Source organism: Pezoporus flaviventris, unplaced genomic scaffold (assembly GCF_033815535.1).
Source record: "Pezoporus flaviventris isolate CSIRO_AGI_PZ_B2104156 unplaced genomic scaffold, CSIRO_AGI_Pfla_v1 ptg000029l, whole genome shotgun sequence".
Classification (NCBI taxonomy): Eukaryota; Metazoa; Chordata; class Aves; order Psittaciformes; family Psittacidae; genus Pezoporus; species Pezoporus flaviventris.
This window is the reverse complement of record NW_026892577.1, coordinates 4,422,621-4,447,020: the sequence shown is the minus strand read 5'-3', so window position 1 is coordinate 4,447,020 and position 24,400 is coordinate 4,422,621. Positions and strand designations below refer to the sequence as shown.

The following is a 24,400-nucleotide window of genomic DNA, read 5'->3' as shown; positions in this document are numbered from 1 at the left end:
GAAGTATTTTGATTTTCATTGCACAGCAAAGACCAGTAAACCCAGGCTTTGTAGAGGTAGTCGTCAGAGATGATTTTAAACTGTTATAGGAGTTTATGCCTCAGGCGAGGAAGAATTAAGTTGGTTTTCTGCATTCAATATATATTAATAAATGATTTTACACAGGTTTGGTAGCTGTTCTTGCTAATAAACTAATATGCATTATATTGACATTTCATTTACTCTGCTTACTTTAAAATATATAAAGCTTAGATGATAACATTGATACTTCAGTCTCCCTGTGTTCAGTTGTGCATTCAGAGCTTAAATAGGGAAGCTTTATTGATGACATTGTTGAAGTTTTAGTTATTATTTTACTTAATTTTGCTCTTCTTCCTCAACAAAATTGTTTTGGTTACATTTTTAATGGTAATTTTAAATGTCTCCTTTAGAGACTTAGAGCATGGTTTTGGCAGTATGCTGGGTTTTTTAAGGCTCATTCCCCTTTCATGTATTTCTCTTAACTTCTGTAGAACAGTCCAAATGTTCTGTGCCACATCAACATCCAGTGGTCCTGTGGAAATGAGTCAGAAAGCCCCATGGCACAGGGTACTACTTTAGTTTCCCCATAATCTTTATTTTGGCTCCTCTGCCGTGCAACAGATCTCCACTGCCAAAACAGAAAAGCTGCTACTATCAAAAACATTTACCGCTGCCAGTGGGCCACCTAAAGGCAACAAGCACCTTCTACTACAATAAATCTTCATTACTCCCCAAATAAGTTACACTCTACATGCCAAAGGGCTGGAGCTCCTCAGCCTGTGCATTTAAACCTTTGTTTATAATGTGTTGTGAGCTCAGGCGTGCGTTGTGCTACCATGTGTTGGTGTTTGAATGAATCAGTCCATGAATACCTACCATGAATATTGTGCTGCCTCACTCAGTGTAGGTGTTCTGGGTAGAAGGGCTTGGGTAGAGGCAGCTCATAGACTTTTCTTTGATTTGTTGTTGTTGTGGTTTATATTGCTATTTATCTAAGTAGTAAAACAGTCACATTCTAGAACTCCATTCTTCTCCCATAGTGCCTGTGGAATTTTATGTAAAAAACATTTCCACATATATTTCACACAGGTATACTTAAATATATCTTTTTTAGTGGAGTCACAGTATACATACATAGGTGGTCCAGGCGTCTGTGGTGCAAACTTCTCAGATACTTAAGAAAATAGTGTAATTGGGGTAATTCAGACTCCTTTGAGGCTTGTGGGAATAACAGTGAGCTTGGACCACACATGTGCTTCCATCTTTTTTAGTGGTTGGTTGGCTGTGCAGCTAAAAATGGCCTGATGGTTAGTCAATGAGAATTTCTCAAACAAGAGTCCAGCTGCAGCAGACCAGTGGTGTCATCCCATGATCCCCATCAGGTTAGAGCTGCTCAGGAAGCACCTAAAAACTATTGCTACCTTTGTGGAGTTGGAATAAATTGTTCGATTTGGGATTTCAGAAGATAGCACATGTAGCTGTATAGAAAGTGGTTTCTAGAAGGGGCTTTACTTTGAATGATACCAAGGTAGAGATGGAACACAGGTCATATGCTAAAAGAAATGCTGCTTGATCAGATACTGCTAGAGGAGGGCATGATTTTACACCCATGCGAGTACTACTGGTTCAAAAATGTTATGTCAAGTTCTGAGATTTAAGCACTGTCTACCATTTTTAAAGAAAAAATCACATGCTCATGCTCCTTCAGTGGCCAGTGCAGACATCTTTAAAGTTTGACTGAGTCTGAGATTTTAGTAGGGCTCTTTAAAATGAGTTAAAATATCCCTGTGTTTTCCAGGTATTCTCTTTCAAAAGATCAGGGAATAAGATCCTTTCTGAGGGATTCCTTTCCAATCTTCCTGCCATAGTCAGTAATAGTCTTCCAAGATAGAAATACATTTTTATCTTCATATCCATCTAATCTAATCTATGGGAGAGGAAATTCTGTAGAAAGATCTGTTACGCTGATCTGCCAAACTTCTCTGTCCTTCATAAAAAACCATCTAATCTCTGTAGCACACAGAAACCAGGAATTTATTATATGGGAGTAGGGTGTCCCCCCACCCAGCCCATTGTCTCTGAAGATATTTCATTTAGCTTGGCATAATCAATGATCGATGTCACATCTACCAGGGAAAGAGAATCTGTTGTGTTTTCTGAACAAGCACATCTCAGCCTTTCTCCTTCCTTTGTTTTGTTCTACATGAGAATAAGTACCAGTTACATCTGTTTCCAGACAGAACTGTGCAGTTTGTGTATGATTCTGAGACAGATGTTATGAAAATAAGAATTGTAGTATTTGCCTACAACAGGAATAGGAAATTCTTTAGATGTGGCCTCCTGTGCTCAGTTAAAAGAACTGCTGTGATACTAGGTAGAAACCTGCACAAAGGTTTGATGTTTCTTTGGGGTATAACTTGAGTTTGCACTGATGATATCTGATGGTGTTAGGGTGGCATTGAAGAGCACTGTTAAAATGCAGGAATATTCAATCATCAAAACCTATTCTTTTAGGTTTCCTTAAAAAAAAAAGAAAAGAAAAGCAAAAACCAAAAAAAGCCCCACAACAAAACAAGAAACAACAAAAGACCATGTTCAATACTCAGATAAACAGGAAAGCTTATATCATTTAACACTTGAGTTTACCCTAAATTTTAATCCCTATTGTATACGCTGTCAGCCTTTTCTCTCCTTAGAGTAACTACATGCTAGTGATTTCTGTAGCTGCAGACATGTTCATGGCAATTACTTTGCTATGTGAACATCAGAAAAAGGTATGCAGATTTTCTATTGCCATCTTTAGAAGTTCTGCATGTATTAAACAAAAACGCTTTCAGTTGACTCTCCATATATGAATGTATTTTTTAATTCATGAGCTAAGGTGTTTCCATTATGGCTTTATTACATTTGTATATCGTCATTTAAAACTTTGGTCAGTAATTATGTAAACTGCATCTCTGTGCGGACACTGCTTCTGGTAATCAACCATGACACAGTAAAACAAATTTAATGTAGATATTCTTTACCTTGCATTCTTACCAAACACAGGGTTCTGCCTGGGGGGACCATATTAGTAGAAGGCCATACATGTATTTCTTTTTAACTGTTATTCCGGGGTTTATAAAGTTGGTAGTTGTGGAGATGGGAGAAGTGAATTTTGGGGGCAGTTATGTGACTTTCATGCAAGATTTATTTTATGGAATATATGCATTTTCAGGACTGCATCCAAAAATAGCATTTTAATCACTGTCATCTGGCTAAGAAGAATTATCCATGTAATTAGTTTCAAATGAACTTGAAAGGTGTTGCTTAACTTGTATGAATTCCATTTGAAACACAAATAAATACAAATTTGCATTTTAATGATTTTTAGTAATACTTGAAGCTTTAAATACCATTCCAGATAATTTATTTCATATTCAGGCATTTCTTTCAGCTTGCACTTTGGAAAGCGAGAACTGAGGGCTCGAACCCTTTGTATGACTTTTAGATTATAAGGTTCACAGTTGAATTAAACTTCCCTTTGGTTTCTGTATTTCATGGCAAAACTGGGGGGAGATAGCGGGGTCTCAGAAGCTATCACTTTGTTAAAATGAAAGGGCAGGAAAAAACTGGCTTAGAATTGGACATAGATCTAGCATCATGGGAAAAAACCTGCTATTTTTAACAGTATGCAACAGTAAAATATCTGTAGCTGAAGAGGAGAAGGTTGCAACTATTACCCGATTGATCCAGAAAATGGAGTGTGGGGTGCAGCCAGTGCATGGAGCTGTTGGTCCTGGTAGTATTTCTCATGATTAGCAAGAATAAGAGAAGCACATTCCCGAGTAACGTAACTGGTAATCCTGGCTTACCTGGCAGTGCCTTTCATTGGCTGTACTAGCCAGAGTTCACTCTGCCCAGGAAACATCACTACTGGTTGATAACATCTTGGGTCCACAGGGTCAGCCAGGATTTGTTTCCCTGACCAGCGTTCTGTGTTACCCTGGATTGGAAGCTGCATATCTTAACCTCTTGCTAGTCAATACTGCTTTCCTCTTAAGTCTTCACACATTTTAATTTGAAACCACATAACTTCATTCCCAAAATCATTCAGAATTGCTAATCTTTGAAATATTCCTACTTACAACAATGTTTGTAAAACTGTGTGATTCAGAGCAATGGAATTAATTATTAAAACATAGAAAATGTTATACTTCTTTCATATGTATCAGACTCCTAATGTTATGTTTACAGTGGTTTGTACTTCAGATAATCCTCTTGAAATCTTTGGAGTTGCTCGTCAAGCGTATATTAGTTAATACAAGCAAGGATGGCTGAACCCAGCACATCATAATCATAAACACAATGTTCTTGTCAAGTACAACGAAAGAAATCAGTTGCTGTGACAATAATTGCTATTCAAAGACAGGGTTTTAGAGAAATAATTGTTCAGTTATTTTTATTTTAGAAGAATTGTGCTTGCTTTATAACATATCAATTAAAATGTGCCCTATTTGCCAATAAAAAGATAGTAAATAGTACATCAGAAAAACAATATACGTGATCTCTTAGGAAACTTTTGCAATACTAATTTAAAAGCATTAACTTAGATATGAGGCTTGTTTTATTTGCATGTATGACTTTAAAAAGATTTCTGTCATCAATTGTTTTTTTTTTTACTGAATACTATTATTTTTGGTCATGTTTAAAAATACCATAGTATGAAGGAGAAACCTTAATACAGCATAGGAACACTGTTAAGTCATGTACATTCTTGTGCTCTTAGCAAAGAGAGTGAGACCAATGGGCAGGAGCTGTGTGGATCTAGAGGGATATTTAACTAGGGTCTCACTCAGCACAGCAAGGTTCATGTAATGAAGCAATAATTGCCTGGATGTGGGCAGTCAGTGGGACTGCTAGGCACCTTATAAAGTAATCTTTGGGTGCTCTCTGTTAGAAGGCAATGTGGACAGTACGGTTCTGTTCAGTAAAGTGATGCTGAGGACCTGACACCCACTATATGCATCTTGTTTTTTCACTTTGGACTAGCTCTAGTTTAGGTGCCTTGGCTGAAAGCCCATTTGTGTCTGACTCTGGCCCCTTTCATGAGTCAATATAATGCGTGCTCCAAGTAGAGTCCCACACAATTCTTAATTTTAATAGACTTAAAAGTATAATAGCTTTAAGGTAAAGTTTGAGAAAGGGTTTGTTTTCATGCAATATGGAAATATACTGAATTATTATGCAAATTAGCAGATTAAGTGAAGTCATGAAAACAGCAATAATTCAGGCATGAATGTTTACATGCATTTTTGGACATTTTAATTTCTCTTTGCATGTGAGAGAATGAGAACAGAAGTAGTAAAGGATGGAACATTTTGCTTAGTTCTGTTTACCTTCTGTTTTCAATATTGGTCCTTAAAAGATTTATATTTAATTCATGAAATAGTTCCTTTTACATCACTGTAAAAATAAGTAAATTATTTCATTTTAATGCGAGTAATCTTTTGATGCAATATATAACAGGCATTAATATGCAATGAATAAGAGAAAGGAATTCTACAGTGTTTCTGTAATGCATTCACAGAGCTTAAGGCACAAGTGTGTCATTAATTCATCTAGTCCAACCACACTGACCATTACCTGTGCCAGATTTTCCCCTGTGTTTATCCCTATAAATTGAGTTTCTTTAAAGATGGTTTGCAGGTTTTGTTTCAATTTGCACATACCAAGCAGCAACACCTCCACTAATTCCCTTTACACTTTTCAGTCTTCCTCCTAAATGCACGCACAGAGAAAATTGTTTCTCAGGTACAGAAAACCCTGTCCTCAGCCAGGTCTGTGAACTGCACTGAATATGTCTAAATATGACCTCTCTAAGTTAAAAATTTACTCTGTACGTTGCAACAAGTGTTACGCATGCAGTAATTACTCCTTGCAGTTTTCCTCGTCCGTGTGCTGTTAAATCAGTAATTCTCATACTACCCAGAGCCCTTCTGGGAAGATCCTCTGTCTAGCTTACACCTTACTGCTAGACCCTGTATTCTCTTGCAGCCTTTCCCTGGCTGCTTTACTGTATTCGACATAAGCTGCTTATGTTCAAGGCTTCTTCCTCTTCAGTTCATCCATTCTATTGTTTATTGTCTCCTACTTAATGCTAAGAAGGTAACTTTCCATCAGTCTGTAATGCACACCACTGGTGATGAACGGTTTTTTTTCAAGCATGCTTTTGTTCCTGTTTTGTTCCACATGGTTTGAAGGGGCAACTGTGCAAAACTATGTTGTTATTGTCTAGCAGATCATTTCTTTGTTCTAGAGACTTGGTAATCCTGATAATGCTCGTACTGCTGTGAGTTTAAGTGTATTTTAGCATGATAATTGTCTTATTGGGAAGATTTGCATTCATAAGTGCAGAAAGTCGTTCACCCTGTACTCTAGGTCAGGGTTTCATAAGCCATCTGCAATTCAAAGGCATCTCTCTGTGTATTTGAATGTAATTCAGTCTCAACTAGACAGTTAGAAATAGTCGACCCAGTCCATGACCATGCGGACAAGTCTGTGTAAGCAGGTTTGGTTTTTGTACTTCCTGTTCACCATCCATCCATTTTCTGTATCTTAGATTATCTAGTCATTGCAGCATAGTAAAATATTTTTCAGTATATGTAACATTGATTTAGGATAAAGAAAATAAATCATAATAATGTCTGAGTTTAATTCAAATGTGTCTGCTTCCAGCCGGTGTTTCTTACTAAGCATTTCTGTGCTGGATGAATGAGAGCCTTTGTATTTGATCCCCACAGAAACTCATGCACGCTATAGGCAAGTCAACACTTGATCTTTTTGAAAAGTGAGATGATTGAGCTTGCTAAATCATTCTCAGTACAAGATTTTCCCTAACCTTTAAATATTTTTGGTGATGCTTCTCTCTATTCTTTCCAAATTTCCAACCTCCTTTAAAAACAGCAAATCCAAGATTTTAAAGAGCAAGTCTGATAGTATCTGATTTGGCAATACCTTGTAAAGTGATAAATTTATCTTCCAAGTGCTGCTTACTGCTGTGCACCTGAATATTTAAGGTTTTTTTAACCCTTTTTGTTTCCCCAGCAGCAATTTGTACAGAGTTGGTCATTCACACTGAATTCCTGAGTGCTTTATTCCAGGGGAAATGTGTATCTATTGCTCTGTCAATGAGGCCTTGATTCCTTGTTCTCATAAATACAACTTAGCAAGGACTATGTTTAAAAATAAATGAAAATTGCTGAAATAGATACAACTGACTAATCGCACACTATGATTTCAGTGCCCTCCTCACCATTAACCTTTTTTTCCCAGTCTCCGTGTAAAGCATTGACATCTCAGGCATTATATATCAGGCTCATCAAAACTGGCTGGGTCTGACACAGGGGGAGCCTTGCAAACCTGTCTAGAAATTTCCTTTTCTGATGTTGGTCCGCTTCTGACAGCTGGACTGTTTTTAATTCATTTCTTTTGCACTGCACTGATCTCTGTTTTGGCACAATTCACGTTTTGCTGTCTTATATCTCTGAAACAAGAAGCAGCTAACTATACTGGGGGACTGCAGAACATCCATTTATACTTGTCCTGCTTTTATGCTCTTTGCCTGTGATGTTAATGTCTTTGTCATATCTCACATCAATTCCCTGTTGTTTCAAACCTGAAAAGATCTTATTTCTACCATTGCACTCCCCTGGCCAAGTTGCATGTACTCCATTGTATCTTTTAAGTTAAACTTAGTATTTTTGAGGTGAGGTGATGTGTGCTTCAAGATACAAACATGCTATAGAGTTATGCAGCGGCATTCTGATACTTTCTCTTTTGTTCTTTATTCCTTTTCCAATCCCTCCTAGCATTCTATTTGCTGTTTTGACTGCCGCTAAACATTCAGTTGATCTGTTCAAAAACTATCTGCAATGACTTCAAGACCATTTTCTTGAATGGTAATTGCTAATTTGGAACCCATCTTTGTATATTTGTAGCTGGAGAATTTGTTTGAGTTGGTTTTTTTCCTTGTTCACATTGCCTTCAGTTCATTGGCACTGAATTTCATGCTTTTATTTTATTGCCAAGTCAGTCGCTATCGTGAGAGTCTTTGCAGTCAGATTTAATTTTTATTGCCCTAAATAAACCAAGGCTATTGTCTCACCACAGCCTGGAACCAGGTTAGTTTGACAAAATCTATTTTCTGTGTCTTTCTTTTTGTTAACATGAATTTTGATTTTTTTTTTTCCCTTCTGATTATTAAAAAAAAAAAAAACAGAGAAGAAAGTCAATTATTTCATATTTACTAGCCAAGAAAAGATAATGCAAAAGTGTTAAGTAAACATTTCACATTCTCAGTGCTATGATTTCCAGTGATCTATATTATTTTATGGGTGTGTGTCTGAAGCATGCATTTCTGAATTTGTTCACATGTAAACTAAGTGATGTTTTGATTGATGGTAGGATAGTTCAGTGTGTGACCCAGGTCTATTGACATACAGAGCACAGAAGCAATTTGAAGTTTTTCAGCCAGAACCCTGAAGTTTTTTTCTTCTACTAACTTAAGAGAATTGTTCAAGAAATGAATAACTGTGAAGGACAGTATTTTTTTAGGAAAGAGATTCAGTTCCTGGTCATAATGAAGCAGTCACACAGCTCAAGGATCTCTTAGTTTCTTGTCTCCAGCTCTTTTGAATGTATTAATCTTTTCCAAATTTCAGGAGCTTTGAGTTCATCGTTTTAAGCAGAGTTGCTGATACTTCCCTGATTTAGTTTTTTTTGGAAGGACTGTAGAGGAGAAGAGTAAGTGAAATGGCTTAACCTTACTTCATGCACAGCATGCTCATTTATGGCAACATGTCAGTACTGTGATGTTGTCCCTAAGCATCTGTTGCAGTTACTAGGTAGACAGTATACTATATGGTAGGGAAAACATTGCTGGGAGATAGTATTTGTAAGGAGCTATTGGTTTAAAAATGTTAAAAGGTGTTGCTGTGAAACTGGACTAATTCTGGTGGTCAGTGGTTTTTTTTTGTGTTCTGCTTTTACCTAGGCACCAAATATAAATCACAGTTGGCTTGTACTTGCTTTCAAAGGAGACTGGAGAAAGGAAGACATTAGTGTTACTGCATGGATAATGATTATATTTTGCATTTATGCACAGTACTCCTCTGAATTACACTGCTTCAGGGAATTTGTGGTATTTCCCATGTTAGTCAAAGAATAGAATTTTGAAGCTTTTGGCAAAAAAAATCGTGTATGAGTAGTATAAATCAACCGTTGCAGTGTGCAGTATTAATTGAAAGCGCTGTGTACAGCAGATGTGCTACCATGACTGACAAGTTTTTCACACAACTAGAAAATGCAGATACTTTTATGAAACAAAGTCTAAAAAAATAAAAGATCTTCTGAGTGCTTTACATGAGGTGTCAAGTTTAGAAGCCTTTTGTCAGTATCCAGAAATTCACCAAAAGAAGTTGAGAGTTCTAATCCTGAATGGGCTACATGCTTCAAATACAGAAATACTGTATTTGATTGTGAACTGCAGAAGTTTAATAATTTTGATTTTTTTTTTTTTTGTCTCCTTCTGTTTTGTCTTTGGGACTGTAATGTGGACATATTTTTTAAGATGTTTTCCTTGGGAAATTTACCATAGAAACATTCAATATGATAAAACAGACCTGTTGTCATGTGCAGTTATTATACTAATTATACTCATTCATAGTCATCATTCCCATGTACCAGGAAATTATTCAGAATTCACAAACCGAGAGAAGTATAAATGGATACAAATTTTTGCTGTCCTTCACTCTCTTTTTCCATCTGCTAAACGTGAAACATGCAGTGCATATTTGTTGAGACTGCTGTGGGTATGTAGACGGTTGTAAATGGAGCTTATCCTGTGCTAATGGAGACAGTAATAGCATTTTATGGAGACAACCATCAGAGGTGTGCATTCTCTTTTGGGTGAACTTGGATGGTTGACTGTTATCATGTGGTAGAGTTTAGTTTTCCTCTATATTTGTGGGGTTTTCCCCACATGTAAATGTGTTTTAATTGCCTTTGATACCCTAAAAATATAAGCTTTTTCAGACCATTATGTTACAATTATGTTTTTCTTTTGTAATTGCAGTTGTTTCTTATCCTTACTGCTGGTAGCTGCTGTCGTTTGGAAAATCAAACAAACCTGTTGGGCTTCTCGACGGAGAGAGGTATCAATAACTTTTAAGTTTATTGTAATAGCTTTATATTTCAGGGTAAACTGAGACCTTTGGTGGACAGCCACACCTCCGCTTTTTCCTGTATACGTAATTTAAATACCCCTCTAAACTTTTTTCTGCCCTGGACTGAAGAAGCAAACTCTTTCTTCCTGCTGTTAAAAATCAGAGAAATTGCAGCATGAGGTTGCAGAAAGCAAAATTTTCATTATGGTGGAATATTTAATTAGAATAGGGTATTCTGGTTGGAAGAGACCTACACGAGTCATCTAACCTGACTACTTCAGGGTTGACCAAAAGTTAAAGCACGTTATTAAGGGCTAAATGACTCTAAAACACTCACAGGCTTGGGGCACCAGTCACCTCTGGGAAGCCTCTTCCAGAGTTTGACCACCTTGTCAGTAAAGATACGCTTCCTCATGTCCAGTGTAAACCTCTCCTGATGTAGCTTTGAACCATTCCCATGCATCCAGTCGGGATACCAGGGAGAAGAGATCAGTGCCTCCCTTGCCACGTTCCCTCCTCAGGAAGCTGTAGAGAACAATGGGGTCACCTCTCAGCCTACTTTTCTCCAAACCAGACAATCCAAAGTCCTCAGTTCCTCCTCATAGAAAGCTGACATGCCTTCCAGCCCTTTCAACAGCTTTGTTGCCCTCCTCTGGGCACATTCAGGGCCCTTCACCTCCTTAATTTGTGGGGCACAGAGCTACACACAATACTCAGGTGAGGCTGCAGCAATGCTAAATACAGAGATAATCACATCTTTTGACAGGCCGGTCATACTGTTTAATACATCCCAATAGTCTTAATAGTCTCAAAATAATAGTGCAAAAAACATTAGGAAGTTGAACACAGGGGATCATACTGTAGTGTCTCAAACTTTCTAGGAAGCTATTTGGTGCTGTGACTGAGGCTGTGTTGTATGAACAATCATTGGAACGTAGAGTAGTAGACAACACTCTCTGCGAGGAGCTTGTAATTTCTTCTTTTTTATTCTCTTTTCTTTGTAAATTCTAAGCAAAATTCTGTCTCCATTAATATCAATAGTTCTGTCATTAAAACCGTGGCACAATTGAAGCTCTTCAATAAATATTCATACATAATTTCCCCTTACTCTTTTGTTGGCCCAAATATTTGTTCTTATCTGTTAACAAGTGATTAAACTTAAATGAGATTTAACTTAGGTTATGTGTACTGCTACACATATAAAACGGTTCAGATGATGAGTACTGATAGTTGTCATATGTAATTTGGTTCTTATGTATCATTTTAGACAGTGATTTTTTTTTCCTCTTTGAAGTGTCTAATCTTGATAATTTTAGAAACAACACTTGCTTAAATGTTTCTAAATGTTGTAGATTTAAAAAAATACGAGTTTTTCTTTAGTTAATTATTCTTAGTATACTGGCACTATGGATGTTTAAGTAACTTTTAATGTAGTCTACAGTGAATGTAGATATGCTTTAAGAGTGCCAGGTTACTAGCACTTACAACTTCCCCTCACTGAAATTATAGTGTATTCATGTCCAGGTTTAGCTCTGAACTGGTGCTACAAAGAAAAATGTATATATTATGGTTGTTATTTCATTTAGGTATTTTTTTATTCAGATGAATATTGTTAAGCATATTCTCCCTCTAAGGGCAAGTGCTCATGTCTTTGTTATTACTTGCAAAGTACAGATGAAAGTTACTTTAAACTGCAGTATTCTATTCAACTTATTAATATTTCATTTGAGTTTGTCTCAGTATTTATTAATAGGTCTGTGCAAAACTATTGTGACAGAACATAGCGATCCTTTGATTTCATTTACCATGTTAATAAGGATGTTTCATTGACATGTTTAAGAACAAATATGAGCATATGAGTTTAACAGATCTAGGGGGTCTAATCTGTTTTCCATTCTTACCTTCCTAGATGTTTGAAATAGAGTATTTTTAATGTAGTCTGTATGCATCATTCTATGAAGAGCATATTCTCATATAAGAAGTTTAAGTTTTCCAGGTTTTATTTTCCTAATGACATTTCTGAGACGGAAGGGAAGTTCATATAAACTCACTGATAAATACAACATAAATATAAATCAGCTTCTTCCCAAAGAGGAAACCAGAAAGTACATGGTAACTGGATTAAAACTCTGAGGTCCGTGCTTCAGTTTTGATGTGTGGTTTTTCTTGAACTAGAGAAATTTATCTGTCTCTCATTCAGAAATGTTCTTGTTTAATTTAAAAATTACATGAGTTTGTATTTCTTCCTCTTTTAAATGAGGTGTGAAACAGTACCTAGATTGTGGCAGCGTTATGAAATGTAAATGTTTAGGCAAATCTCCTTTATTTTCAGTCTGCTATTGTGCATCAGCAGCAGTTCATGTCAAACACAAATTTTCCATAATGTTCCCCATAATATTTTCCTCTGTTCTAGATCAGAGAATTTGTTTTTATAGGCAGCATATTTTATAAGGCTTTGGAATGAAGTGTTACAAGTAAGTGATATAAAAAAAAACATACAAGTAGAAGGCAATCTATTGTTGAAAAGAATTATTAAGTACCTCCTTTTAAAGCCCACCCATTTGGCAGATAAGCTTTCCATCTCTTTCTCATTCTTGAAAGAGAGGAATGTTTGACTCTGTAGATGTTACCTCCAATATGGACCCAAACTGCATTAAGAAGTGAAATATAAGAAGAATACAAACAAATATGAAAAAGCAAGCTGTTAATAGCTGTGCGTCCATTTATTGTTCGTCCCAATCTTTTTTCCCCTAGAGGAGGAGAAACTTTACTATCCAGTTCTTGTGATCTTTTAGTAATGAATTTTAGCAGGCTGTTGATGTAAGCAAATAATTTTTTGAAGTTTTCATAGACTTCTATGTGTAGCTGAAAATTCAGAACTTTGTCCTTTTTTTTTTGCCTTCTGACTTTAATGCTTGGCTAAATTGGGTCATTTTTGATTCCAACATGAATGTAGCGTGGCCCAAATCCAACACAAAGTGAGAGCAAGTTGTTTGCCCTGTGTAGTGGGAATGTCTCAATTTTCCCATGAATTCAGAAATTCACTCTCCGGTTTCTTTCTTAATTCATTGCTCATTGAGCAGATATTTACTTTCCCCTGCTCAGAGCAGTGACCAAATCTTACTTAGCAGTTCATTTGAATTTAGGCTGTGTTATATGCACATGTAAGAAACTAGGTTTAATTTTTTTTTATATATATGAAAACCAATCAATAAATATTGTCTTCCAAAAGACTAATGTTTGTCAACACTGATTTAACTTCCCTTTTCCCGTAGTGATTGGTCTTTTGATTTAATTAGTTGAAACCATTCTTCCCTAAGCCAAGTCCTTGAGTTTTGGTGGTTTTTTTTAATCACACAAAATTTTGGTTCTCAACTTTTTCCTGCTTACATTGCTGTCTCTTAAGATACACTTTAAGACTTTTTGAACATCTGTATTTATACTTTTAACTCCTGTCTGAGTTTCTCTTCTTTCCTGCCTTCTGAAAGAGCAAGAGACAGCAGACTCTCACCTTATACCATCAAAGTTATTCACCTTCTGCACTGAAAGAAAATGGGAAGTATCATTCCTTTATTTCGTAGTTTCAAAAAGATCAATGCAACTTTGAGCAGGAAAACATGAACAACCTCCTGCCTGGTATCACTTGACACCTTCCACCACCCATCCCTCACATGGATCAGCGACACTTAAAAAAAGGCCTTAAGAAAGGCTGAAGTAGCAATGTGAAATATTGCTCATGTAAGAGAGTTTGATCCCTGAAAGGAATAATGCAGAATATCATGAGATGATTTCCAAAGCGATATTCTAATGGCGCTATCTTTCTTGAGAAACAAACCAGAAGGAATTTGCAACATTCTTGTGGGTACCAAACCTCAAATTCCTACTTAGAGAGCAGGATAACATTTGCAGGTAAGCACGGAAATTTATGTAGGAGTAGAAGAAGGGCAAGATATATTTGGTTGTCAAATAAGTTAAGGGAGTTCCTAAGTGTTGCAAAGTTTAGGAGCAGGAAAGCATTTTTTTACAAGTCTTACACTACATAAAAAGATCAGATATGTACTCTAGGTTTTAATCTCTCATCCTTCTTTTTCCTTCAGAGACTTATAAATCTTTCTACCAAGACCTTTCTTGGTGAAATTTCACTTGTTAGTTCTCTGGATGAAAAACGGAGAGCTGTCATTCTCTCCCAAAAGATTTGTTAGGCTTCTTGCATTTTTATACCCAGAATTCACCCAAGAGCCCATCCATGAAGTTTCAAACTGACTCCATTTTCCTTCTTTAAACAGAAAAAAGATATATCACCCAGATTTACTAAATAAGAAAATTGAAGAGAATATTATTTGTTGTCTCTGCATGTTTCATATCTAAAGTATTCATTCAATCTTCTGTTGCGAATGGTACAAGAGAATCTGTTCATAGATCATTTTACTGAAAAGCTTGATAGGTTGCCTGCCAGTTTTGTAGTGGCTCAAAGGTTTTGCCTCATGAACTTCTTCTGATTGAAAGGCACCACACTGCAGATAAAATTTGCATCCAAATGATTTCTTATTAATAGTGTGTTGAACTCTTCTTTTTGCTGACAAGATTACACTGAGGTCACTAACAAATTCATACAGATGGGATTATAAACCACACAGCTTCTACTTAAGGTATTTTAGCGAAGTATTTGTCCTTCATAAGATAAAGCAGTTGCTGCTCAGATACACTTCGTACTATTTATTCAGCCAGTTGTTTTAAAGAGTTGTTACCTTTAATCCAAAAGTGTGCGATCATTGATGTACCTACAGACATACTTCTCCCCCATCCTCCCAGATACACACAAAATACATCTGTTTGCAAGCACTGAGTGTTGTTATATAAAATCATAGAATGGTTTTGGGGTGGAAGGGACCTTTGAAGCTCATCTAGTCCAAAACCCCCTGCAATGAGCAGGGATATCTTCAGCTAGATCAGGTTGCTCAAAGCCCCATCCAACCTGGCCTTGAATGTTTTTAGGGATGGGGCAGCCACAGTTTCTCTGGGCAACCTGTGACAGTGCCTCACTACCCTCATCATAAAAGGTTTCTTCCTTATATCTCGTCTAAAATATTCATTTGTGTATATTGTATCGGTCAATTAGTTAAAATGCAGCCTTACATCTTTTCTTATGAAAATCTCCTTTCTTGCATATTATTATAAATACACACTAGAAAGTTTTCATATCTTAAAAAACTGACATAGAGTCTTGTTTCCACTTTCCTCTCCTCTAGAAGTCTCCTGAGCAATGAGGAAGTAATGCATGATTGCACATTTATGTAACAATGTTTGAAAGCATGGTATTATATGTGTAAAGTGCTCGCCTAACATTAAAGGTTAATATCATTCCTTTATAGGAATTTTCATATTTATATATAGCATTTCATTATACAGTCAGCTGTGTACCATTTGCCTGTCTGACAGGATAGCGTATACAGGCATAAAAGCATGGAGTTAGAGATTGCTTGCTTTACACAGTGTGTAGGTGCCTCACAAGTTGCTGCTTCATTTTATTTAATAAGCTTATGTTTGTTTAAAAAAAAAACCCACCTTTCTAGCCTTAATTTTAATATCAAGGTAGTTTCATTCTCTTGAATATTCAAAGATTCTTAAAAACATGCAAATGAAACTGAAATAGACTTCTTCTTGTTAACAGCAACAAGTCATGCAATACCTTTAGGCTCATTTCTATGGTAACCCTAGTAAGAACAAGAAAGTTCAGTTATGTTGATAGTGCTAATGAATGTACATAATATGTGAATTTCAGCTCGAGCTTTTTTCCTTTATATTGTAATGACACTTGTATATTTTAAAGTATTCCTTTTAGAAACAGCAATAATGGCTTTTGGTGAATGTAATATTGCTTATGGAATGCAACATGTTTAGTTTAGCAATATTAATATGCATAGAATATGATGCATTCTTGAACAACACCCTTTTGAAGGAGCAAAAGGAGCACTTTGGTTCATCTATGTGTTTTAGTGTGAGCAAGGAACCACCAATAGTGGATATAAGGAAACCAAGAAATATTAATACATATAATTAAAGTACCCTGAAGCATAATATTATTCATACGTGTGTAGGTGTTTACAGGCTTATATGCTTTACGTTTAAAAGTTGTTAACCTCACAGATCTCTTTTTTGGTAACTTCTTGTCTGTTGCTTAGCAAGTATCTTGCACATCTCTACGTACTTACTCATAGACTGTGTGATTAATCCTGCTGAAGTCAAAGGAGCTATTCATAGGACCAGAATTTCAACTTGTTACATTGCTTAAGCTCTTCTGAAATCAGTTGAGTTATGACTGCTTATTTCAACTGTGGATTTAGTTTGATTGAGGATAACTGGGGCATTTATTTCAGGCTGACATTTTCTGAATTCTCTCCAACCTGAAATTTAGGCTCCTCTTTGAATGAACCTTTCAAGCGATATGCTAGTTAGTTGACACTAGATCTTGTACCAGGACTCCCTCTGCAGTCAGTAAGATACACTTGCAAATGACAACTCTTCCCACCCAGTTTTCAGTGTTCCTTTTGATACCGGTGGGATGACGAGTTGTTAAGTATATAAATAACCCAGTGAGTCAATTCTCCTATATTTAGAGTTAATCTTTGGTTTAATTTTGTAAAATTGAGGCTTTACTTATAATACTGTCACTTTGTAAAAATAAGTGTCTGATTACTATGTTAGCACTGCTCACAACATGCTTATTCTCTGTAAAGAGAAGTATTAAATGGTATCAGTGACAGACTCAGTATTGTATTGGAAGGATTTATTTGGGGAGTGGCGAGTTAAGCAAAGTTGGTCTAATGCAGATATCTCAAAACATCATACAGTGTTAAAAGGCTTCAGTGAGCAATTCTTACGAGAGTAGGAGCATGAGATTGAGGAGCGTATCTTAGTTATTGAAGGCTATGTTGCTCCGGCCAAAAGCCTTTATCCCAGAAAGTAATCTTAGCTGTCTTGTGTCAGCTCAGCTTATTGAATTGCCATCTTCAGCAGAAATTCACCGTGACCATGACTGCCAAGAGTTGATCCAAGTTTTATTTAGGCCTCACACACTTCTAAACCTCTGTACCCTTTAGGGAGGTGTCATGGCCTATGGAGGCAGCTATCTGTGGGAATAGTGTTAAAGTAGTACGTAGTATGCAGACTGGAGGAAATTAACTATACTAATAAAATCAATGGGGAGGTAGACTTAAAACAGAAGCCAGATTATCCATCAAGTGAAAACATTCCTTTGAAAACAATGTAAACCCAGAAACATTGGATAAGTATGTTGAAACACAAGAAGTAGTGGTCTGGTTTCTTTTGCAGACCTTCCCTTTCATGAGTTTATCAGTTTCATATGAAGATAGGTTGAGAAAGTTGGGGCTGTTCAGCCTGGAGAAGAGACGGCTGCGTGGAGACCTCATAGCAGCCTTCCAGTATCTGAAGGGGGCCTATAGGGATGCTGGGGAGGGACTCTTCATTAGAGACTGTAGTGATAGGACAAGGGGTAACGGGTTCAAACTGAAACAGGGGAAGTTTAGATTGGGTATAAGGAAGAAGTTCTTTCCTGTGAGGGTGGTGAGGCACTGGAATGGGTTGCCCAGGGAAGTTGTGAATGCTCCATCCCTGGCAGTGTTCAAGGCCAGGTTGGACAGAGCCTTGGTGACATGGTTTACTGTGAGGTGTCCCTGCCCATAGCAGGGGGGTTGGAACTTGATGATCTTAAGGTCCTTTCCAACCCTAACTATTCTGTGATTCATCTTAAAATCATCCTGTCCAAAGGAGGCATTTATAAAAGCTTACTAACAGATCTGTTTCTTCATTCCACAAAAATTCAGATGATAAAGAAGATAACAGATGACAATAGAATATGCAGAGAAAATTGTGGGCTACTTCTCTTTATTTAAAAAAATAAATAAATGAGGGAAAACATAAAGTAAGGGGGTGTTTTGGTTATATCTGCATGTGACCAGGAGACAAAATTGTTTGCTTTTCTTAACATAATAACCAAAGTTTCTTACATTTGCATAGTGTAGTTAACCTGAAGAATCCCAAAAGGCAATAATCACAACAAATTAATTTGTTGTATGTGATTCCTGAGTGTATGCATAGAAGGAAGGTTGGATGTAGTTATTAGTGCTGATAGCAGTACTTTAAAATTAGTAGTTGCAGTGTCCTGCTCAGTAGCATTTATTATGAGAGGTTTCTAAATGTTAGTATAAAATACTGCTGGAGATAATACGAATGTTACAATGGACTTACTAATTACTGCTGCCTGTCAGAGGCCTGGTTAAATCTTGCAAGTGTACTAAGTTAAGCTTTCAAGCTAACAGAAAGGTAAAATTAAGGCTATTTAAAAGAAAGTGAGAACTGGCCAAAATGAAAAAGACTGTGAGACAACTGGCAACTTGGCAGAGGTTAAGGAGCCTTTGAGCTGTATGGTCTGAAAGGTTTCCATGGGACTAGTTGTAAACATAAGAGCATTAGGAGAATTGTTAGCGAATTACCTGTCAGCAAAAAGCAGCAGACAGTGAGAAAGGCAATCCCTACCATGGGCCTTGGGATGAGGCCAGATAACTTCTTTTGAATTTGGAGAACAGTCGCTTGGATTGTTTCCACAGTGTTAAAGGAATGAGGATGCTGAATATGTTCTTTGTAAATGAAGAGGATTGCACCAACACAGATGAGTCATTTTTGACTCTTAACAAAAACAAAAGAGCAGGTGTTGAATTTTGGCCCGAGGTGGTAAGACTCTTCCTTACATTTGTATTTCCTCTGTGTTTGCAGTATAGTGTCAATTTTTTGTCCCTTGTTAAAACACAAAACAAATCTTTCATTCTGCAAAGCCCTGTAAGAAAGAAGTGAGTGGATTTAGGTGCAAACAACAAAAAAGGCTTAGAAACTTGGAAGAACTCTGCTGTGATGAGGAATTGAAAAGGTTTGAGGGTTTACAGTAAAAGCTTTTTGAGGGAAATGCAAATAGTCCTCTCTAGTTCCTCCTTTGCTTTTCTCAGAACTGGGAGCAATTTTAATAGTCCTGGGTAGACAACTTTGGCCCAGGTGAGTCACCTGCAACAGGAGTGGTATGAAGGAAACTAAGTCAGAATTGTCCTTCCTCCAAAGAGCAGCGAAGCAACTCAAAGTCCGAGACAGTATATAGTCCAAGTCCAAAATACATACAGTTCCTCTTTCTTGTTCTGCTCCTCCTTTCTACCGAAACTTCTGTTTATTTACAGTCAAATGATAATCATGTCTTCTAAAAACTGTATAAAACATGGTAACAATAATTGTGATTGCTTTTGATATATGGAACATTTGCTACTGGACTCTTGACAGCTGATGTCAATATTAATGACGGTCTTTCACAAATATATCTGCCTCCACAAACACCCAACTTCTTGCAAATATATAAATGGGAATTTTTTTCAGAGCTTATTTTCAGGTGCATTTCTGTATGTGTGCAGTTGAGTAGCAGTAAAGGATTACTATCATACCTGAATAAATTCCGAAGTGTTTGTATGTCACTTTGCCCAGCGTGGCAAAGTACGTGCCTTATAAAATAGCTACATTGGCCTTTTTCTTTTCTTAAAGTTAATATTGATTATATATGCAATTATTTTTTCTTTCTTAAAAAATTATATGTGAATGTCTCCCTGCTAAGATCAGAGCTTGAATAATTTTCAATGCAAAGGAAACGCAAATATCGATGCAACTGGAAATTGGTCAACTTCACTAATTTAATTGGTCTCTCGGAGCAGAATGCGTTCAGTGCTGTGAATGTCAGTATTGTTGCTATCAACAGATTCTGTGGGGAACTTGATAGATATTTGCACATGCAAATGTTCCTTGGTATCATACCTCTGTGCAAATGGTGGCTATGCAGTTCATCAACCTTTTAGGTTTCTCCCCCTTCTTTGGGTGGGAAATAACAGTAGATTCATGGTGATAAAATTTACGTATATATATGCTTTTATTTATTGAGGAACCTGCAAATACAAAGTAATAGTGGAACCTTGGGCTGGAAAAAAAAAAAGTCCCCCAAAACCTTTAGAAGAAAGCATGTCTACAGAAAGGTGGATTAGTTACTCTTTCTCAAGGATATAATAATGCAATGTTTATCATTCCTGGAGCTGTAGTTTTTATTGCTCCAACAGTTCACAAACAATAGCTGAGAGTTAGTGTGACTTGATATAAACTGAGCTCATTACATTAATTTTCAACAGATAATTAATAATTAACATATAACCTTTGGCTTTCCTTTTATCTTCAAGTATTGACAGAAGTCACATAAAAACATACTATGTGTGGAAAACTGCTTTGAAATGCAAAATTTAATTAAAATTAATGTAATGTTATTTTAGGACAGTTGTATAGTAGCGAGAGTACTATGGGGAATATGAATATTTGAACAGACCATTATTTTTACCCATGCTGTTCAATTTATACACAATTAATTTCTGGAAAAGAGAATGCCATTTGATATTTTGCTGGGAATTCATTGGATTGAGCGCACCATGGCAGTTAAATTGTAAATTGTAATATCAGTAAATTTCTCTAGCCTGCTTTAACAATCAATTGACCCACATGCAATTAGCAAAAGTTAAAGCACAGTGAGCCCTGTAGCTCGACTTTTTTGGTTTTCTGTGCTCCAGATAAATTTTGAAAATCCCAGTTAATTAGATTTACAATATCTAAATAGCTGTAGTTTCTCAGTCTTTTATATTTGTGCAGCCATGGCCAGAAATACTACTGGGAGAGGCAGGCAGGGAATAGCATGTTCCAGTCAGGAGAAGTTTAGGTTTGGAAGACAGTCATTTCCTTACTGGTGTTACAGGTGCCCTTGTGCAAATTGCTTTGCTACCTGGGCCATCCATTTCCCATCTGTAGAATGGGATCAGTTGTACAGGTGGTCTTTATATGCCTTTCATTAAAGATGCTGTTGCTATTAATTGGGAGACCTTATTTTCATTACTGTTCTGCTTCATTCTGCAATAATCCTGATTGTCCCTAGGCAATTTATTTAGGTATCTGTCCATTTAGGCAGGAAAAGTGAGTGAAATGGACACTGGATTTCTCTCTTAATTTTTGTTTGGGTGCATTACTGCTAATCAGAGTGCAAACATGTTGTGAATACAGTCTGTTGTTTTAATGTGTTATATCTAATACCTGTTTCAATATTTGATAAAATGCATTGTGAAAGTGTGAAATATCTCATGTATTTCATTTTCAGCATAATTAAAACCAGTCACCCATTTCTTAGGTATTTATGCTGTTATGTTACACTGATTCTACAGCACTACTTCTTACGTACCATAAGAATTTATGCTTTCACAAAATTAATGAAGAATATTTCCAGAACAATGGGAACATGTTACAAAAAATATCACACCAGTGCATTTGTGACCCCCATGCAAGTATCAGGCACATAACATTTTGACTTAATACCATAACAGTGTCCATTAGTAATAATCCTGAACTTGTCCTCCTGCTCATTCACATGAAAAGCAAGTCCAGATTGTTAGAGTTGTTAACAACTAAATCAACCGTACATGAAATGTCCGAGTTTCACCTCTGGTTAGAGCATCTAGTATACAGGAAACTCATAGAAAACAATGAACACAAATCATTTTGGTAGAAAGGGAGGAAAAGAGGAGCCAGAGAATTAATTAATTTGCAAAACCTTCTTTCAACAAAATCTAAGCTGTTTGCAAGCACCTGTAAAAAAAAGGAGATTCAAAGCATAGGTGTTTTTTCATGAACCAAATAACATGAAAAGAATATGCTTCTCTTCCAAGGTAGGATAAAAGTCCTTTTGAATGGAGAGGAAATCTGATGCTTGTTCCTTTTGGCATTATAAAGGCTTTAAAAAGTCTGTCACATGATATTTAATAGGTAAGGGGAGGAACCATTGTCATATTACATAGCTGTAGAATAGGTACAAAACTGGTCAGAAAAACATACTTAAGTGTTAGTTATCTGTAAAATGAGGTGTTAACTACATGTTGACTGTAGTTAACTGCATTAAGTCAAAAATTTGGCCTAGCTTTAGAATTCCTCAATGTTTTGATTAAGGACTTAAGTCGATTAAGAAGCAGTTCTACTGGCTTCTATGTAAGAGTGGCAAGCAAGGCAAGAGAGTGTATTTGAGATTAAAACTGAAAACCATGCACAGATCAGAAATTGAGCAAGTATTTTATTGTTTTTGAATTTTACTTTCATAATTCTGTAATGCATAATTTGCAGTTATTCTGGTTCTCCTTTAGCTGAAACAGTCTCACCAGTATTCTGAAATACACTACACATATTTGTACAACAGCACTGTTTAACATATGGACAGAATTTTTACCAAAGGTAGAATACTGCGTCCTTATGAATCATTCTTCTTGCTTTCCTGTATCCCATGACAGATGTTTTATCTATCCTGTAGATGGACAATATATTTCTACTACTTTCAGAATGCTTTGTTGTTTGCTTACATGAAGCTAACATAATTTAAGCAAACTTTCTTCCTTTAAATGATGAATCATTTAAACAAAACCTTTGGCTTTCCTTTTACCTCAAATAATTGATACAAATTGCATAAAATCATACATTTTCAGCAAAATTCTTTCAAATGCAAATTGTAGTTACAATGAATCTAATGTTAATTTAGGACATATGTGTTACTGAAATACAGTGTTTGGGACATCATCGGTATTTAAATATGCTGTTAGTTTTTGAGTAATAATAATTTTGAGTAAAAAATTTGGATCAAGCACAGTGTGACACAATAGCTAAATTATCTCTCTATTAAATTGCTTTAAATTCTTTTACAAATTGAAATGCATGCAAATAGCAAAATAATAAACCACCTACAATTTGCTTTTTGTTTTTCATATGTCTAGTTACAAAGGTGTTATTAATTGGAAATAATACTATGGCATAGAAGGTATTACCAAACACCTTTTTTTGACAAAGATATTTATCAACGGGCTGAAAATACCCCTTTTAGTGGAAGGCAAGCAGCTTCATTTAGATTAAACTTTTTTGATGGAAGTGGCAAGTAAGTACATATTTCTAACATAAAGGAATAAGGTGATTTAGCTGGATTGCTAGCAAAATAGGATATTAAGAAATATAGTCTAGCATCCCAGCAGTAAATAGGTTTTCCTAGTAGTTGATACAGTCAAAAATTCACTGTCAACCTGTATAAAGTTCTTATTCATAGCTAAGACTTATGGACAAGAGTTTATATCCCTCTATTTTGCTAGCATCTCGCTCAGGTCACTCTCATATCATAATTTTGGAAAAGTTTCCACTATCTTTGAAGGATCTTTCTGTAATCCAAATATTTTATGGGATGCTATTTCTGCTGCCATGCTTCACTTTTTCATTGCATCCCAATTCTTTAGCTCTGTAAGTGCCCATTTACTGCTCAATCCTGCAGTGTTCCTACATCCAGTACAGATATACATAGTTTATGGGACTTCTCACTTCAAGAGGGAGGGAGGTATTGTCTGTTTGTTGGGGGTTTTTTAATTCCTTTTTTCTCGTTTGATTCTTTCCTACATGAGCTGCAGGATGTATCTGTCTGAAAATACTAGCTTTGTTTTTTGCCCCGTAATGGAGTGAGTCTTCAGGCAGCCAGTTGTCATGCAGTGCTGTCATACCATTTTGCTCAGTGTCCTTCAGGTAGGAAGGCAGGGTTTACAAAATGTTTCTGTCATCAGAGATTCAGCTTCTTGTAGGCTTAGTTCCTCAGTGGGACTTGCTCCTCTGTTAGCAGCTTGGGATGAAGTTAGTTTCAAAAGCTTTATTTACTGGACTGCTACCCCCCAGTTGAAGAACCTACTTGAAACTGAGGTCTGTCAAAGATATATTAGTTATATTTGTAGGAAATCAGTTGCATTTTTTACATTTCGTATGAAATACATTTACTTGGTCCTCACATTTATTTCGGTATGAAAGCTCATTCCTATTTGTCTGAAGGCAGTGTTTTCCCCAGAGTCCGTGATAAGGGCTAGCCTTACCTACTCATCAGCGCTCTCATATTACTGTCATGAAATCAGATACAATAAAGATTTTCAAACTGTATCTAAACATTCTCCTGAAGAAAGTATTAGCTATTGCCAGTTTGTTCTGCTTTGTGCGATAAGGTAGCCTATAATATCCTGAACAGAAGGTGTGTC

At 36.3% G+C, this 24,400-nt stretch overlaps 1 protein-coding gene across 1 annotated transcript in view; it reads left to right on the top strand.

The window, feature by feature from the left end:
• The window catches only part of ATRNL1 (attractin like 1), a 507,305-nt gene that overhangs the window by 271,272 nt on the left and 211,633 nt on the right, over positions 1 to 24,400 (top strand). The window contains exon 26 of the mRNA XM_061458665.1: positions 10,136 to 10,214. Within this exon, the coding sequence (XP_061314649.1) occupies positions 10,136 to 10,214 (79 nt within the window). The remainder of the gene's footprint in view (positions 1 to 10,135; positions 10,215 to 24,400) is intronic.